The 19,596-nt window shown below is 39.8% G+C and overlaps 1 protein-coding gene and 1 pseudogene across 1 annotated transcript; both read right to left on the bottom strand.

Moving 5' to 3' along the window:
* Positions 1 to 6,800: 6,800 nt before the first annotated feature.
* LOC117077830 lies at positions 6,801 to 9,352 on the bottom strand (annotated as a pseudogene).
* Positions 9,353 to 14,092: 4,740 nt separating this feature from the next.
* On the bottom strand, positions 14,093 to 16,172 carry LOC117078028 (acyl-protein thioesterase 1-like). The gene has a single exon (XM_033201548.1). It carries the CDS (start codon positions 16,095 to 16,097, stop codon positions 15,405 to 15,407), a length of 693 nt encoding a protein of 230 aa, XP_033057439.1. The 5' UTR covers positions 16,098 to 16,172; the 3' UTR covers positions 14,093 to 15,404.
* Positions 16,173 to 19,596: the final 3,424 nt, after the last annotated feature.

The following is a 19,596-nucleotide window of genomic DNA, read 5'->3' on the forward strand; positions in this document are numbered from 1 at the left end:
CCCATATTGTATGATTCCATTTATATAAAACGTCCAGAACAGGCAAATCTATAGTGACAGAAGACAGATTAGTGGTTTCCTGGACTGAGAGTGGGAATGGGGACTGACAGCAAATGGCACAGGAGATCTCTGGATGGATGGTGATATGGTTTGAGTCTGTGTCCCCACCCAAATCTCATGTTGAATTGAAATCCCCAGTATTGGAGGTGGGGTCTTATGGGAGGTGACTGAATCATGGGGGTGGTCACTCATGGTTTAACATCATCCCCCTAGTGCTGTTCTCATGATAGAGTTCTCATGAGATCTGGTTGTCTAAAAGTGTGTGGCATCTATCCTCTCTCTCTCAGTCCTGCTCCTGCCACGTAAGATGCCTCTCCCACTTTGCCTTCTGCCATGAGTAAAAGCTCCCTGAGGCCTCTCCAAAATCAGATGCTGTCATGCTTCCTGTACAGCCTGCAGAACCATGCATGAAGTAAACTTCTTTTCTTTATAAATCACCCAGTCTCGGATATTTCTTTATAGCACTGTGAGAATGGAGTAATACAGATAGAAATCTCCTAAAACTGGATTGTATTAATGGTTGCACAACTCTATATATTTACTAAAGGCCATTGAATTATACACTTTAAACAGGTAACTTTTATACTTTTTTCCCTTTATTATACCTCAGTAAAGCTGTTTTAAAGAAAGAAAAATGATTTTCATGGCTGAAACATGTATAGAAATGAGGGGGGCAAAGTGGGACAGAGAAAAGTGAAAGAAAGAAATCCTCTTGCTAGCCACTTTAGTTTCATAAAAACTAGATTTACTACAGTATCTTCTAAACTAAAATCAACATATTTGATAGAGGCCAAGTAATAATTAGGCCAACCATGCCCATTCAAATGTGGAAAATTAACAGTAAAGACAGGATCTCATGTGGGCTTTGTCTAACCAAGAGTCCTCCACTCCACATACCCAGAAATGCCAAATATGTGGTTTAAGAACCAATAGCCACATCTGACAAAAAAGAATACTCTTTGGGAACTTGCCTTAAAAAACCATCAGCAACAGCCAACCTTGTGGGATATGAGGTGCAGTGGGAGAGGCTGTAAGATTCTGGTATCTAAACCCTAAGACGAGAAGGAAGAAAGCACCAATAGTAGTCCTTCCTTTCCCTAGGATTGGAAGAACCTAGGGGCATACACATACCTTCTTTCGTCCCTCTTGCTGGGGCTGCCAGGGAGAAGCAATGTCTCCAGGGAAATGAGGAATATAGGGCATTCAATAATAGGTACTGCCTTCCTTCAGACTGGCCAGGCCAGGCTCCAAGTTCAGGAGCATGGGATGGGAAAGGAATGAGAGAGGAAAAAGGAGACTTACTCCTTTACTACATGTTTGTTTTCTGAGCTTGAAGGTCCTACAGAGCGTCTAAGTAAAAGTCTTAACTGACTGTACTGATTTCAGGACATGTTGGGAACATTTGTTATGGATGTGGGGGAAGATGTAAGAGACAAGAGACACATTTAGAAACACACACATAGACATGCAAACATACATGCACTGGCTGCTCAGTTGTATCAGTTAGCTTTTGCTACATCACAAGCCACCCCAAAACTTACTGTCTTAAGACAGTCTCCATTTACTTAGAACACAATTCTCAGGTTTGTCCAAGTAGTTCTTTTGGTCTAGGTTGAGATATCTCATTTGCCTGGAGTCAGCTAATGAGTAATCGAGAGGCTGGGTGATCTAGCATGGCCTCACACATATGTCCAGCATTGGCAAGCTGCTGGCTGGGGTGATGAAGGCAGCTACATGTTTCTCATCATCCAGCAGTCTAGCTTGGGCCTCAGGGATTCAAGAGCCACAAGAGAGAAAGCCTCAATGCACAAACACATTTCAGGAGTCTGCTTGCTTTATGTTTGCCAATGTCCTGTTGGCCAAAGCAGGTCACATGACCAGCCTAGACTCAAGGGGTAAAGAAATAGATACCATCTCTTAATGGGAAGATTTGTGATGCCACAGGAAGGGGAAATATATGGGGGCCATTATTAATATAACCTACCACACCTGCTTGTTCTTGCTTTTCCAATTCTCATTTAAGATCTGCAGGTTGTCATCCTTCTTCTCACTTGCTAGAGAATGTGTTTTGTTCAACAGCTGTTCTAGCAGCTAGAGAATATAATTTATTTTGAGATGAACCATTTTGCCCTGATAGTAATTAAACTCTAGCTCTTTCTCTTGAAAAGAAAATTATCCATTTCCCTAATCAACTCTGACTGTCATATAGATGTCCCCAGAGTCTGGTTACAAGCCAAATATAGGATGCCATTTCAAGGGACCTGTTAGTAGTATGGACTTGGCTCACAGGCCATGGAGGGCTTGGAATAAAGAAAAACTGAAGAATCAAAGTCCTGAAGGAAGAGAGAGAAAGAGGAGAGGAAGTGCTCAGTTAATAGAATTGGCATTGATGTCACCACGGAGGAACACCTAAGCACATACCACTCAACACCTCAGGAGGAATTTGTAGCCTGGAGACATTAGCTGCATCTTTCTGAAGGTGACTTAACTGCATATGGGATGAAGGTTAACTAATCATATTGGAGGGAGAATACTCTGCATTCAATTACATACTGTCATAGTCAGTCAACACTATTGGGGTCTGTGAGGGAAGACAGAATAAAAAAGATTATTGGATAATGAAGGTGAGTAGAAAAGGGCACATCTGGCTAGGGAAGATTTTCCAGCAAAGGAGAGAGACTTGAGACTTCAGTTTCAACTCCCCACTGTGAGACAAACATGTGGGGGAAGGCACAGAGCCCTTTAGCTCGCTTCCCTCCTGCTTTACCCTGCTCCTGAAGCACATGCAGCTCTAGCCTAACTTGGTATCGAGCAAGGATTCAAGAACTGTCAATAATCCCCTTGCCCAAAGCCCATCAGACCATGGTGTGAGTGCACACACATAAGACAGATGCAGTATAGGTCAGAGTAGAAAAAAGTCTCAATGAAGCCTGAAGAATATTGCTATTCCCTCAGGACATGAATAAAATGGTCCCCCAAGCAGTCCCTTGGGGGATTTAAGGACTTGCTCTTTGGGGTAAAGTCTGCCAGTTGTCCCTTACAATCCACTCTCCCCTTCTTGCTGGGCACACAGCTTGACTACACTTCTGTGTCCCTTGAGATTAGGCTTCATCATATGGTTGAATTCTGGCCAATGGAATGTGAGAAGAAGTAATGTAAGACACTTCCAGAATTAGAATTTAAGACCGTAGGCATGTCTCCATGCTATCTTTCTTCTTCCCACCAACTGGAACCCACAGCAATCTAGCTTCAACTATACAGATAACAACAATACCTTAGAGCCACACAATAGAAGGACCTCGGGTTTCTGGTTGACTGTGGAGGACATTTGTTTCACCAGTGTGGATCATGCACCTCTGAATTGTTACCTGAAAGACAAATCAACTTCCTGGTTCTGTAGGCTATGGTGTTGTTAGGTGTCTTTGTTACAGCAAGTTAGCTTTTATCCTAATACTTTCATTCGTTCAACCTAAATATCATAGGGTCCCTTTGGAAAATTCTCCTCTGGCCTTAAGGTCATTAGAAACATATATCCAAGCCTGAAAATACTGTAGAATGATGGCTCTATTTCTGCAGTTTTCTCAGTAAGGGGGAAAAGAGTTGTTGACATTGATCATGACTCAGCAAAACTGCTTCAAAACGTATTTTTTCCCCAAAGTTTACTCCTTGTGGCAACCATCTTCTCTCTGTGTGTTTTTCGTTCTCTTGCTTTTATGCTAGCACCCCCAAAGTACACACACACACACACACACACACACACACACACTGCCTCACATCTATTTGCTATCCTTCTAGAGCCTCCTGGTCCTTCTAGTCTGGTCTCTCTTGGCTTCCCCTATTTGTATCGCTTATCAGCCATCCAGGTCACAAAAACAAAACATCATCCTTAGCACCTGCCCTTATCATAAGGCAGGAAAATAAGTGAAAAAATAACTACATTAATGTTTTGTAGTCAGGAGAAAAACAAATAACTTAATACTTTTCCCTCTCTTACATAGGGAAACAAATTCTAATTAAGCATCTATTATGAACTCACAAGACAGGTGTAGAACCATCTGGAAGGAGTCTTGAAGAGCAGCCAATGGGGAAGATTAAAGGTCAGAAAATTACTTGCCCCAAAATTATTAATGGAAGAACCAAGACTAGACCCTGGTTTCCCAATGACTCATGCTCAACTTCTAGCCCTATGCTATTTCCTGACCTTCCCCTATTTCCTGCTCTGAAACTCGCAGGGGAATGCATGAGGCCCCTCCACAGAATGTTTGGTGGAATCTTAGTACTCTAGACCCAGAAGGAAGGCAGGCAAGGCAGAGGGCTGGGGAAACTGAGTCAGTCACAAAGGCAGCCAGAGCAAAGGCTTCACACCTACCCTATGATCCAGCAATTTCACTCTTAGATATATACTCAAGAGAAATGAAAATATATGCCCATAAGACTTGTAAATGAATACTCACAGTAGCTTTATTCAGAATAGATAAAAACAAAAAGCAACGCAAATATCCAACATGAGAATTTATAAATAAATTATACTATAGTCATACAATGAAACACGATCCAGCAATAAAAAGGAATGAACTACTGATATATACAACAACATGGATAATCTTAAAAACACTGTATTGAGTAAAGAGGCAAGACATAAAAGAGTACATACTGTATGATTTCACTTTTATGAAATTCTGGAACAGCCAATTATAATATATAATGATAGAAATCACAGTAATGATTGCCTCTGGTGAAGAATGAGGAATGACTGCAAAGGGGCACAAGGGAACAATCTGGGGGTGATTGAAATTCTCTATATCTTGATTTGTGAGGGGCTTATACAGGCATATACATTTGCTAAAGCTCACTGAACAGTACATTGAAGATCTATGTATTTCACTATATGTAAATTATACATCAAACAAACACTCACCTAAAAATAGTATTGGAAGAAAAAAGACTATTAAAAGAAAAATGAACACATTAAACGTGTAACTTTTGTTTCTTGCTATGTAAGAGAAGATCTCTCCCCAGTCTCATTCCTCTCTCGTCTCCCAGTTTCTTCCTATCCTTGACCTTCATTCTATCTCTGATAACAGTCTCAAAAGCTCTCCCCTCCCAACTTCAAAACCATCATGCCAATTTTTTTGCATGCAAATGTCCAGCTTCAGCCAGTGACACAGAGCCTAAATGAGCTATATGTTTCCAAATCAGGCTAAAGATGAATGAGACAAGAGCAGGGAGGTGATGATGGAAGTGCTTTTTAAAAACATGAATCTAGTTTTCTTAAGACAAAAATTGACCGTGTGGTATGAAGTTTACATGTAAACAAAGTTTTCACAGAAACCTAACACATGCCTAAAACGATTTTATAATGTAGCTCTACAGGCAAGTCTAGATGATATCAAGAACTGATGGATCTCATGACTCAAGACAGAGCATTTTGGGTATCACCTAATTCTTAGGATTTCTTTTTAAAATATTTTTTGTTTTGTTTTGTGTTGTTTTAAAGTGAATTACTGCCCCAGTATGGAAGTTTAATCTTCTCCTGATACAAAGGTTTTTGAAATCATTTACCTCCTAAATTGATTCACTGAAACTTGTGCTGTCAGTGATTGAAACCTGCCACCAATGGTTTCAGAGTTCAAAGCTCAAAAAACAGAGTTCAAAGCTCAAAAAACAGAGGCTCCAAGAGTTCTCCATCCTAAGAGCATAGACCCTTGTCTTTCCCATCTCCTCTATCACCTTCTTCCCCTTCCCCAACACCTCAGCCTGTGGCTTGGATGGCAAAGCTGATATTTATAACTCCATAATTGGAAAATAAAGGGTTTTCTTTCTAATTTCAGGAATTAGCACCTCTAAGACTGAATGATCTACCTGTGTATAGGCTCCAATAAAAGGTTTTCCCTCCTCAGTCAATTTTCATCTGCAAAATGGCAGCTTTGGTAACTTATGATCTGGCTTAGTTCTTCATGGGGGACAGCATTAAATTCAAGCAGAGAATACCTTGGCTTACAGATTTCAGACATTCAGGTTTTTTTAATTAAAAAATAATTTTTGTGGGTACATAGTGGATGTATATATTTATGGGATACACAAGATACTGAGGTATGAACATGCTTAATAACAGCTTTTAAACATTCTCTTACAGTCCTTGTTTATGGTACTAATGACATTTTTAACGTAAAATATTCTAGACATAGAAACAAATCATTGCTCTTTCCATTGTTTCACTATTTTCCCAATCTGGTCCCAAATGGTAATCAAAACGAGACTACTCATCTCCATTTCTCCCCACTCCATCTCTCCCTCCCCCAAAGCATATACCAGTAATAGCCAAAAACTACATAATGCTACACTCTAAAAACGCAGAGTTGACACTATTGGGAAGAAGGTTGAGCGTTGTGGAGATGCTCTTTGAGGATCTACAATATCTTTTTGCTCTCTCACACATCCAATTTTGCAAGTTTTGTCCTTCATAGAAAGCCCTTTGCTTTTCTCAGCAAAGTGCGACAAAGGTTGCCTTGAAACACTTATCCCGCCTCCCCTCCACTGGAACCATGTGCAAGCTACACAGCTTGGAACAATTTTGAAGCACTTGGGCTGCTGCAGGACACAGAGACTATACTGGCTCTTCAAAGGACATCTTCTCAAGCCACCTCTGTGATGTCAACACAAGTCTAACTCCTTCTCTCCCGACTTGAAACTCCCAGCCAGATGTGACAGGGGCTGGTGCTCAGGATAAGTAATTCTTGTCATAATTTTTTGTCATTGCCCTCCTGAAGTAGGAATGCCCACATCAGCCTTTCCTCATAGAAGGATATGACAACCGGTGGGCACTTGGCATTGGCTTCCCTGACAGGGACCAGGTCAACCTCATCAGAGTTTTCCCATTTCATCAGGAGCGTGAGCTCTCCACTGGAGTCTGTAGCTCCAATAATCTGCTCAACTCCAAAGCCCAACAAAGCCTCGTGGCTTTTCTGACTTTTCTTTCTTCTCTGGTTTGCTCTCCTCTCCCTTATATTCAGAATCAGAATAAGCTTTGCATTTGCCTTTTTCTGATCTATCGGTCTCACGTGCTATTTTCTGTGACTGTAGAAACTCAGCAATGAGGTCACACAATCCAGGTTCTCTTCTGGCTCCCAAGAGTCATCCTCATCTAAAAAAACTCTTCCACTTTAGGAGGTGCTCCACTTTGCCCTTTACCAGTTGACAGGTGACAATGTTCTCCACCACGTGTTATTCTTCCTCCTCTTCTAGCACCTCCTCTACTTCCTTCTTGTTTTGTTTTTTTTCCCCATAGTTTTTGACAGCTTTCTAGTGTAAAGGGTGACACTGCCCAGAGCAGCATTCAAGAGCCTGAGAGGAGCATGTCGTGTTGGACTCACTAGGGGAGTGGCACCCAGGAAGGCAGCAAGCAGGGTGGCGGCAGTGGAGCCCCTCACTGAAGCAGTATACCGAAGGCCCTGGCCAGCAGTCCTCCCCTCTGCTGAACCTGGAAGCTCTTTACCAATTCCTGGAGTGCAATCCCATTGGGGAACTCCAGGAGACAGTTTGGAACAAATTGTTCATTTTGCAAGTTATTGGGTTATATATACATGAACTCCCATTCATCACTGGTTGAAGGCTGCTCATAGTAAATGTCAATTCTCCAGAACTTCTGGCCCACTGTGTACACAGGCAAGGTGAGCTCTGGTGCCCAGAAAAAGCCCTTTGGCAAAAAAAAAAAAAAAAGAAAAATGCAGAAATTGGCAACAGGGAGTCAGATAAACATGGACAGAAACAGTGAGGCCTAACCAATTAAGAGTGGGGCATTAACACTGTCAGCTACAAGACCTAACCACAAAGGATCATGTATTATTCTGATTGACTCTGGTTTCTTAATCAAGGCCCCCTGTACTGATTAGCTTTGTTGTGTAACCAACCACTCCAAACCAGTGACTTAAATCAATAAATATTTTATTTAGCTCACAATTCTGTGAGTTGACCAGGTGATTTTAAAATCTGGGCTGACTCTGCTGATCTCTGCTCAGTTCTCTCACATGTCTATACTCAGCTGGTGCATCAGCTGGAAGCCAGATGATACAGGACAGCCTCACTCACATGTCTGGTGATTGGCAGGCTATTAGCTAGGGCACCTCAGTTCTCTTCCCTGTAGCCTCAATCTCCAGCAGGCTATCCCAGGCCTCAGGGTCCCAAGCACAGTAAGAGAGCAAACTCCAATATACAAGGGCTTTTCAAACCTCTACTTGTGTTCTCTTTTCAAGAGGTGAAGTCTTTCTCTTCCCCTTCAATCTGGGGTGGCCTTTTGATATGCTTTGGCCACTGGGATCACAACAAATACAATGTAGGCAGAGACTTGAAAAGTGTTTACATTTAAGGACTTATACTCTTGTTCTTGGAACTCTAAGATGTTATGTGAACAAGCCTGGGTTAGCCTTCTGGAGAATAAGTAATATATGGCCCTGTTATGCCCATCACCCCAAGTGACAGCCAGCCAACCACTAGACATGTGACTGAGGTCATCTGGGATTTCACCAACTCACCAGCCAGGTTCAGACCCATGAGTGAGCCCAGCTGGGCCCAGGAGAACCATGAGTTAAATAAATGCTGGTTGTTTTAAGCCAATAAATGTTGAGGTGTTTGTTACACGGCAAAAACTAACTGATACATGGGATAAAGTAGTGAAGTTATATTAGGTTACTGAGTAAAGCCTCACTGAAAAGAGAACATTTAAGCTGAGACTTTAAAAATGTCAGGGAGATGTTGATGCAAGAGGGGGTAGGGCATTCAAGGCATAGAGAACAGCAAGTGCAAAGGTCATGAGATAGGAAAGGGCTTGGTGTTTTGAGAGAATTGAGAGAAGATAAGAAGAAAGGCTTCTAGGACTGAGGACCAGAGAGGGAGAGAGAAAATTGAGGGGTGCATGGGAAATCTATTCATATGCTTATCAGGGGAATGGGGTCATGATAGTATGTTCTTTTTTAGAGTCCTTCATTAATAGAGTCTTATTCAACAATACATTCTGAATATATCTGAAGCATTTTAATTATATGTTATTAATAGAGAAGATGCTAAGAGAAATTATTCACATTCTTTATCCAATCTTTTCATGCTCTTCATTCTCCCCTTTCTCTTCTCCCCAGACTCAGCTGCAGTAGGAGAAGCTGGGGCAGAGGTAAACGTAACAATCCTTAAAATGAAGACAAAATAAAAACCATAAACTAAAGAGTTCACAAAAGCAAGACTGGGTTGTGCATTGGCCATTCAGCAAACTAGCCATTTTGCGTACTGGATCCTGGAACATTGGCTTCAAGCTCTGCCCTCTCTGAGCCTTAATGTCCTCAGAAGACAGACTGGATGAAGCCTAAATCCATTCTAGCTCTGGTGAACAGAGGTTTTGTGGGAACCTCAAGTTTCATGGGTATAGTGGTGTGCGTGTGGTGGGGGCAGGGGTGTGCATATGAGTAAACAAATTAATTAATCTCAGGTGCCTGAAAAGCATTAAAATAGAAAGAGAACAAGAGGACTTGAAGGTTGAGGATGGAGAGAAAAGGAGGAGAAAAGGAGACTTTTACTGGGTTTTCTTGAATTGAACTAGATTTTAGTTCAGCAATGAGCTAGTCCTCTAATCTGAAAGTCTAATGCTTGGGCACAAATGTGTCATAACCAGAGGGTGAACATGGAAATGGAGCAGAGATGAGACCCTTCTTTCAACAATCAATTAAATTCACCAGGCAATCCCTGAATAAAGCTTTGGTTAATTTTGTTTTCTTAAATGAAAGAAGAAAACTATACCATGTCTGGCGTGGAAGCAGACTTCCAGAAAAGACAGGGGCAATGTAGAAAGAAAATTGAAAAACGTATTTTGCCTGAGAATAAATGGTAACAAAAAATATGGTTCTTCAACTGGCTTAGTGTCATGGAGAAAGCACTAATCAGGACATCAGGGATCTAGGTTTGCTTCTACTATTAACTCACTTCGTAATAGGAAGAAAATCATGCCAACTTTCTTTCCTGCAGTTTCTTCTTATGAAGATATGACTATCAGAGATAGAAAACACACTTATTATATATGCCACCACCATCCTTGTCCAGATCAGTGAGAGAGATCAATAATCACTCATAGCTATCTTTTCTGTTAACATCTAGACGTGTCCTCAAAATCCATCTCAACACAGTGCTTCCAGTAATCACTACCAAATTAATAGAGTTGGTCTCAAAATTAAACCTATCTACTCTTCAGGACTAGACCCTCAGTTCCCAGCCTATGGGCTGCAGACTGCTGAGAGGCAATGAGGTTACTGCAATATGTTTTTCAAGATATGCTCGCTAAGCCTTGTCTATAATATCAACAAAGTTCTATCTTATCTGTGTCCTCATTCCCAAAAGATGCTGGGAATATCTGGCCTAGGGGATTTTAAACTTCTCCTCTGCTCCAATATTTTCTACTCCTAGGCTAAATTTCCCTTTCTTCTACCCACTTGCCTTCTACCTCCTTCCTTCTACTCAAGATCTTCTAACACTAACGCAGATTCTTTGGTCAGAAAGGAATTTCCTCATCCTCTGTGGAAAGGGAAAGAACCAGGCAACATACGATATCAAGTGAGTCACAGTAATCATCATTGCTCTGCCCTTGAGATGAGCTGTGACCAACTTGAGGGTCATCTGCCAAAACTGGCTCTGGGCATCACCCTCATATTTCAGGTAAGAATGCCAGGTTCTTTCTTCCCATGTCATTTATCACACCTTCTTAAATATTTAATTTCATCTTAGCTTCAAGTTTTGTTTCTCCTTCAGAGTTTCAGGCAATCCAAGCTTAGTTTGCATCCTAAGACATGAGGAAGTAGGGAATGTGAGCTTCAGTACCATCACTTATTAATCAAATGGCCTTCAGTAGTTTTCTTTATCTTTTTGAGCTTCAGTTTCTTCATATGTAAAATGAAATAGTTGTAGTAATTAAATAAGATAATATATATAAATTGCCTAGTACAGAGCCTAACATATAGTAGATATTCAATAAATGATAACAATAATAATGAAAATAATCTATTGGGAACTTACTGTGATGTCACATACTCTGTTAAACAAGTTATAGACCACCTGTTTAATTAAACATATTTCCTCTTTTTGATAGGTTGCAAAAATGGCCACAATTCTTTGCAGCTTATATATCTCTACTCCTTGATTCTGGACAATAATGTGAGAGAAGCTACCTTGTGTGAGTTACAAGCTTAGGCCTCAACAGGCTTTGCAGACTTTTGCTCTTGCTCTTGGGAGTCTGCCTACCTGCCATATAAACAAGACTGGCCTAGCTTACTGGAGAGTGAGAGACAAATGGAATAAAGACATGCTTTTCCAGATAAGGCCATCCTAGATGAACCAGTCCCCAGCCAACATGGCAGCTGACCACATTTGCCATGAGTAAGCCTCGCTGAGATCAAGTGAGTCTGACTGGGATCAGCATAACTTCCTAGCTAATCCAAGCCCAAATTGCTGCCCCACAGAATTGTGAGCTACATAAAGGGCTGTTGTTTGAAACTACTAAGTTTTGTGATTGCTTGTAATGAAACAAAAAGTGATACATGTTTCTTCTTGAGCACACAACTAAACTACATGTCTCATATTCCCTTGCTTCTAGATTGGCCATGTGACTAGAAATGGCCACGTGTCACTTTCATGCCAAAGTGGTTTAGGAGCTGGTGTGCCTTCTCACTTTCTCTTCCTCTGTTGACTGAATGCAGAGGTTCTAGCTGAGGACTCTACAATATAGACAGAACCTGGGTCCCCGAATCACCATGTGGAGAGGAGCCACTCACCAGACCAGAATGTCCATTTGCACTTTATGTGATCTAGTAATAAACTTCAATCTTAGTAAGCCAAGAGGTTTGAGGATGTCTATGGTATGGTAGCTGACATTACCTTAACTAGCACACATGGATTACATAATCGAGTTATCTCCGTTTACTGATGAAGAAAGTGAAGAGAAATTAAGCTAGTAAGAGTTAGAATATAAACCCAGTCTGTGTGATTCATAGCAACTCCACATCCTGCCTTCTCAAGGTAATTGTTACAGCCATTATTATTAAAATTCCTTGAGGCTTTAATTTATTTGAGTGATGACTGATGATATGACAATGCAATCCCTTGTCATATCTTGCCTTTCCCTCATTCCTCAAACTCCAAAGACATTGAGGTTGGTGTGGAGGGAGGAATTCATATTGGAGTCTCTGTCTCTTCAAGGTACAGCTGCTCAGCCTGCTACAGTCAAAAAGAATGACCTGAAGACCTTGCACCTACAGAACTAACTAATGGGAGGGTTTTCTCCAGAGCTCTGGGTCCACCATACACTGTGATCACATGCATTTTAGTTTTCTCCTTTGGTTCCCATGCCTCTCACTTCATTTCCACTGTAGCCTCTCCCAGTATTAGAAGGATCAACGAGAAAGACATGTTTGCTTCCTGTGCTTTCATTCAACAGCACCTATGTGCCATGCACTATTCTGGGCAGTGGGGCTACAATGATCAAAATAGATAGGATCTCTGCCATCACTGAGATTATAATTGAGAAAAAAGGAAAATGAGTAGATAGGACATTGATACAGGTTTGCCTCTACATAGATATAAATGAATATCCAGAACGGATGACTGATGGTGTATTTGGTGATTATTTTGCCAACATCTAGGACAGTGGTTGTTCACCTTAGTTTGTATGAGAATCATCCAGAGGCTTCTTAAAATATGCACTATGAGGCCTCATCTCAGATTTTCTTTTTTTTTTAAAGTCAGAATTAAATTTTATTTCACATTGATAGAAACCATGAAAAATATTTACATTTTCCCATGTTACAGCACAACATTTCAACGGAATATTTCTTGCCATAAATAATACCTTGCTGATTTGTAGAACTGAAATAACAGTTTATGTTCTTCAAGGTAAAGAAAAATGACATAGTAAATGATTGTTTAAAATTTTTAAATCCAGACATAAACATATGGCTTCATTATTAACATCCTATATAGTCCACTACTAAATTATTTCCATTATCGATTAGCACCCATTTATAAAGATGCATTCTTAATATTGTTTTGGTCAGCTGGAATACAGCAGAAAAATTAACACCATTCAGAAATATCAAGAACCCCATCAAAAAGTGGGCAAAGGATATGAACAGACATTTCTCAAAAGAAGACATTCATACAGCCAACAGACACATGAAAAAATGCTCATCATCACTCGCCATCAGAGAAATGCAAATCAAAACCACAATGAGATACCATCTCACACCAGTTAGAATGGCAATCATTAAGAAGTCAGGAAACAACAGGTGCTGGAGAGGATGTGGAGAAATAGGAACACTTTTACACTGTTGGTGGGACTGTAAACTAGTTCAACCATTATGGAAAACAGTATGGCGATTCCTCAAGGATCTAGAACTAGATGTACCATATCACCCAGCCATCCCACTACTGGGTATATACCCAAAGGATTATAAATTACTCTACCACAAAGACACATGCACACGTATGTTTATTGCGGCACTATTCACAATAGCAAAGACTTGGAATCAACCCAAATGTCCATCTGTGACAGACTGGATTAAGAAAATGTGGCACATATACACCATGGAATACTATGCAGCCATCAAAAAGGATGAGTTTGCGTCCTTTGTAGGGACATGGATGCAGCTGGAAACCATCATTCTTAGCAAACTATCGCAAGAACAGAAAACCAATACCGCATGTTCTCACTCATAGGTGGGAACTGAACAATGAGATCACTTGGACTCGGGAAGGGGAACATCACACACTGGGGCCTATCATGGGGAGGGGGGAGGGGGGAGGGATTGCATTGGGGAGTTATACATGATATAAATGATGAATTGATGGGTGCTGACGAGTTGATGGGTGCAGCACACCAACATGGCACAAGTATACATATGTAACAAACCTGCACGTTATGCACATGTACCCTAGAACTTGAAGTATAATAAAAATAAATAAATAAATACATAAAAAAAGAAATATCAAGAATACATTTTTGCTACATATAATCTGTATGGTAACTACATTTTATATATAGGGTTCTGACTAGCCTTTATTACCCATAGTTTGTTTTCAAATAATTTTTACCAGTAATCTGGAAATTTTGACAATTTAAAATGATTGCTATTTTTATGTTTGCATGAAAAACTAATACAAAAAATAATTTGACTAAAGTGAAAATTTCAAAAAAGTCCACTGGCAGATGAAAATAAAGCAAAAAATTACAATCGATTCCTCATCTTCTACAGTAGTTGGTTTCAAACATGTGTACAAAGTAAACTCTATGCTATGAGAAGATGAAATCATCTTAGAAGTTAGTTTTTAAGATCAGTCTTAAAGATATTTCAGAACATACTAGAATATGATCTAATCATTCTTTCAGTTGTTTACAGAAAAATAAAACCATAGAATTATTCCTGTTACCTGGGTTGAAGATCCTAATAGCTAGGTGTAAATTTGGATAAGGTACAGTAATTTGAAATAAGTAGTGCATGAAGTTTTAATGTCTGGTTTCTCTATAAAGCATAAATAGATTTTAAATACCATATACCTGTGACCCAGAATGTCAAATTATAGCATGTATTGACAGTAGCTGTCTATGGCAGAGAGGCAATACTTGGTCTGCTATGAAGAATAATAAAGAAAAAACAAACTTTTTTTTCTTGAGAGAAAAGAGTATTAAGTAGAAATAACATCAGGGAAAATAAAAACCTGGTCCCAAAATAAAAGGGCCATTAATTGAAGAGAACAATTTTACTCTTTCTTGACAATGAACAGCATTATCCCTATTATCAGGAATAATGTAATACCACCTCATTCTTATTATGCATTACAATCATTACGTATATATGAACACATATATAAAAATACAGACATTGCATGGTGACTAAGCAATTTTGGAATAAATCCATAGACTAAGTCACAGCATGCATAAATTGTTTATATCTTAACTGCTCATTTCTACCTGAACAAATTGTCATTAAGCATACTGCTAATTTTCAAATGATGTAATACAAAATCTGGTGGCAGGACTGTATTATTTTGCTGAATTACATTTGAGAAAAAAGAAGCTACCTGCTTCATCTATTTTAATATAGTAGATTCTGGATCTTCTTATAAGAATACATGTATAGAAACTTAAAAGATCATAAATTTCTCATGAGGAGACATTATTTGATCTGTGCCATTGGCATATATTTGCAAAACATTTTAACACTGCAAAACATTAGAAATTTGAAGACTGGTCATGGGAAAAGGTTTATACTCTACTACAATGATGCTGGTGTACTTCTACACAAGGCCTCTTAGTGATGTCAATCAATTGGAGGTAGGAGTTTATCAGTGAATTGCTTGACATCCATCATTTCCTGTTGACACGAACTGTGCATCATACCTTCATAGGTTTTAAAGGTCACATTGGCTGGATTCACCAATGTTTTTAGTTTTTCAACCGTAAGAGAACCAAACATCAGGGAAACTAAAGGGTCACAATCCCCGTGGCACTGGAGAATAGAAATATCTCTATTAGCACCACCGACAGGACCCTGTGGAAAGGAAGCCCGAAGTGGAAGCCAGCAACTGAGTGCAGTGACACCTGCTAGTTTCTGCTGTGTGGTAAGGGAAGTATATAAAGATAAAGCTCTTCCCTGAGAAAACCCTCCCAAAATAATTCTGTTAGAAGGAATGCTATTCTTCACTTCTTGATCAATCAAAGCTTTTATATTTTCTGCTGCCTGTTTAATCCAAGATTCATCCTCCTGTGAATCTGGTGAAAGCTCAATAATATCAAACCATGAAGGCATAGCCATGTTCATATTTAATGTAACAGGCCTAACAGGCGCATGCGGGCAGATATATTTGATATGTGAACTTCTGATACCTGCAAAGGCTTCTGCCCATCCGTGCCCAGTATCTCCCAGTCCATGCAGGAAAATCACCACAGTGATGGCCTTCCAGGCGGCGGGCATGATGGCGGGGAGCGGGGTTGACGTGTTATTGCCACACATACACCGGCTCAGCTCACAGCGCAAGCGGAAGGAAGAGCAGGCGCCCGGCCGCAGCCCAAGGGCGTGCGAGCGGCGAGTCCCGACCGGCCCCACCAGACGCCTCATCTCAGATTTTCACCTGGAAGATCAAGAGTAAGAGTCCACACTTTGGGAGGCCGAGACGGGTGGATCACGAGGTCAGGAGATCGAGACCATCCTGGCTAACACGGTGAAAACCCGTCTCTACTAAAAAAATACAAAAAACTAGCCGGGCGAGGTGGTGGGCGCCTGTAGTCCCAGCTACTCGGGAGGCTGAGGCAGGAGAATGGCATAAACCCGGGAGGCGGAGTTGCAGTGAGCTGAGATCCGGCCACTGCACTCCAGCCTGGGCGACAGAGCGAGACTCTGTCTCAAAAAAAAAAAAAAAAAAAGAGTAAGAGTCCAGGAATCTGCATTTTTTAACCAACTCACTGGGAGATTCTAATGCAGAAGATCCTTTGAGAAACTCTAGCCTGTGCTAAGGTGCAGCATTTCCACAGAACTTTGCAGATGTGGTACCAGAACTCACGGGCAGATCTAGGCCAGGCCTCTTCAGCCAAAGGCTGGGGCACTGAGCAGTAACATGATAGTGCACAGAACTGCTAGCAAACAGAATGCCCAGAACAGAGAACAAAGAATCCAATGAAATCCATTGAGTCTGCATGAAAAGGTGGAGGGAAAGGGTAACTGTCATCATTGAAGTGACAAATAATGTGCTGAATGTAACTACTTTGCTTGAATTAAGGTAGCAAAATGTTTTCAGGAAAACAGATTTTGGGGACACACTAAAATAGCATAACAGACTGAAACACATTACAAGAAACTCATTTTTTTTCTTACCTTGAATAAAATATTCATTGAAAAAGAAGAATTCATACCCAAAACAAGCCGTCCTAAATTGTTTCAAAAAGAACTACCAGTTACAGCTGTGTCCCTGGCCAAAGCCCAGTTTGGGGAGCAGATCGCTGTCTTTTAATAAGAGATTTAGTCTCTAAGGACAGAACAAGGACAAGTGGTTAGAAATTACCGGGAGGCAGAGTTCAGCTTGCTGTGAGGAAGAACTTTCAAATAATGTAAAAATGTAACAGGTTTTCTTTGAGGTGGCAAACTGTTACTTGAAGAATTTAAGCCAAGCCTAGATGCACTTGTATGTATTTATCAAGCTTTCTTTGTATCTAGTGATGAAAAAAGAACACAAGTTTAAGACCATCCTTGGCCTCAGTGAACTCATATTCTAGTGGGGGAGATGGACAAGTAAACCCACAATTATAATATAACACAATGAGACCATGCCTATAGTATATCTGGCTACTGCAAGAGTCCAAGAGCGGAGGTTCTGGCTCAAGCGAAAAGGTCAGAGAAGGTTTCCTAGTAGAAGTGACATAAGATCAGAATGCTAAGCCACTCAGAAGAAGAAGGAATGAGGTTTTGGGCAGATGCAACTGCACGTGTGAGGGTCTGGAGGCATGAAACGGCATTGTGGAGGAGGAGAAAAGGTGAGAAATTCAGTGGGATATAGGAGGAAGGAGGCAGGACTAAACGCTAGAGAGCCAGGCATGGATCAGATCATGAGGAACTTCTTGAATTAAAGTGAAGGGTTTTAGTTTCATCTACAAAAAATGGTGAGATGCCATTGAAAACTGACCTCAATGATTTCTGAAGCCCCTTTCTATCAAAAATTCTTTGAGCCTAGTAAACTGTTTGCTTCTTCCAAGATTATGCTCTAAATTGGTAATATGTATATAAAATCAATGCAATTTTAGAAAGTGGTTGAATAAATAAATGGGGCATTTACATGAGGGAGTACTATGCAAATGCTAAAAAAAAAAAAAGAATAAGAAAGCTGATGAGTGAGTTCCAAGACATAATGGTGAGTGAAACAAAAAACATGGGAAAGTACAAAAGAGTAGTCACAATCAAGCATTTGTAGGGTCTTGGTATGTAAATGAGATGCTATTATAAATCAGTAGAGAAAGAACACACTTATTAATAAATAGTATTGAAGGAAGTGGGGGATAAGGGGTTATTGTTTAATGGTTACAGAGTTTCTGTTTGGGATTATGGAAAAGTCTTAGAAACAGATAGTGGTGATAGTTGCACAACATTGTGAATGTACTTAATGCCACTGAATTGTGTACTTAAAAATAGCTGGGACAGTAAATGTTGTGTTATACCTATTTACCACAATAAGCATTTTTTTTAATCTTAAAAATACTTGAAGAACAAAGGGCAAAAAAAGATGGAATAATTGAAAAAAGACATGAACAGACAACTCACAAAGAAGTTCTAAAAATGGCCCTTAAACATATGAAAAATGTTCAAACTCACATAATTATAGAAATACAACATAAAGCAACACTGAGATGCCATTTCCTACCTGTCAGATTGGTAAACTTTAAAAGTGTAAGAACAAACTGTGTTGGCACGGCTGTGGGCAACAGGCACTCTCATACTTTATTGGTGGGCATGCAAATTCGTACAATCCTTCTGAAGGGACATTTAACAACATGTACAGAATTGCATATGCAAGTTACTTTTTGATACAGCAATATTTCTTCTGATGTATGTTTGTCAAAACAAAAATACATATGCAACAAGGTTATTTATTGTGGCATCATTTGTAATCATAGAATATTGGAAACAACCAAATGCTGATACATAGGAGAGTGGTTGAATAAATAAATGGAGCATTTACATGAAGAAGTACTATGCAAATGTAAAAAGAAAAAAGAATGAGAAAGCTAATGAGTGAGTTCCAAGACAATGGTGAGTGAAACAAAAAACATGGGAAAGTACAAAAGAGTAGCACGCTACCCTTCATGTAAAAAAGAAGAGGATATAAGAAAATATACATGTATCTGCCCAATTGTGCAAAAGAAATACAGAAAGGATAAACCAGAAACTGAAGAGATTGGGTAACTATAGGAGGTGCATGGTAAGAGAGTGGAAAAAATTGAGGGAATGGAGAATATGTAATAGACATTAAAGTGACACTTGTATGTGTACACATTTTTGGTTAGTTCTGGCTTTTAGAACTATGTTGATGCTTTGCATATCCTAAAAAATTAAAACTAATATGTAAGGAGAGTTCAAAATGGAATACATTCAGTAACACATGAGTCTAACTGTATTGCAAGTGAACAATATAACCACACTAAAAAGAAAAGAACTAACCTAAGTAACTTTGGTTAGCAAGATTGGTTGTATACTGTATGTTAAGACAGCAAACGGTGTATGTTGTTCTCCAGTTACAAAATTGTTTTCCACAGGGATTTAGATGAGCAATTCTGAAACTGCTCTATGTGTATAGTAGGGCTTAGCAAATACCTAAATTTATCATGAATAATGAGAACCAAGTTTCTCACTGTTAGGAAATGGAACTACAAATAAAGAAAAGAGAAAGGCTAAAAGGAACCCTGTAGTGCTGTGTTGAAGGAATTATCAGTATGAACTCATAGTTTTAAACATATGTACATATGGA

Source organism: Trachypithecus francoisi, unplaced genomic scaffold, assembly GCF_009764315.1.
Source record: "Trachypithecus francoisi isolate TF-2019V2 unplaced genomic scaffold, Tfra_2.0 Lachesis_group6, whole genome shotgun sequence".
NCBI lineage: Eukaryota > Metazoa > Chordata > Mammalia > Primates > Cercopithecidae > Trachypithecus > Trachypithecus francoisi.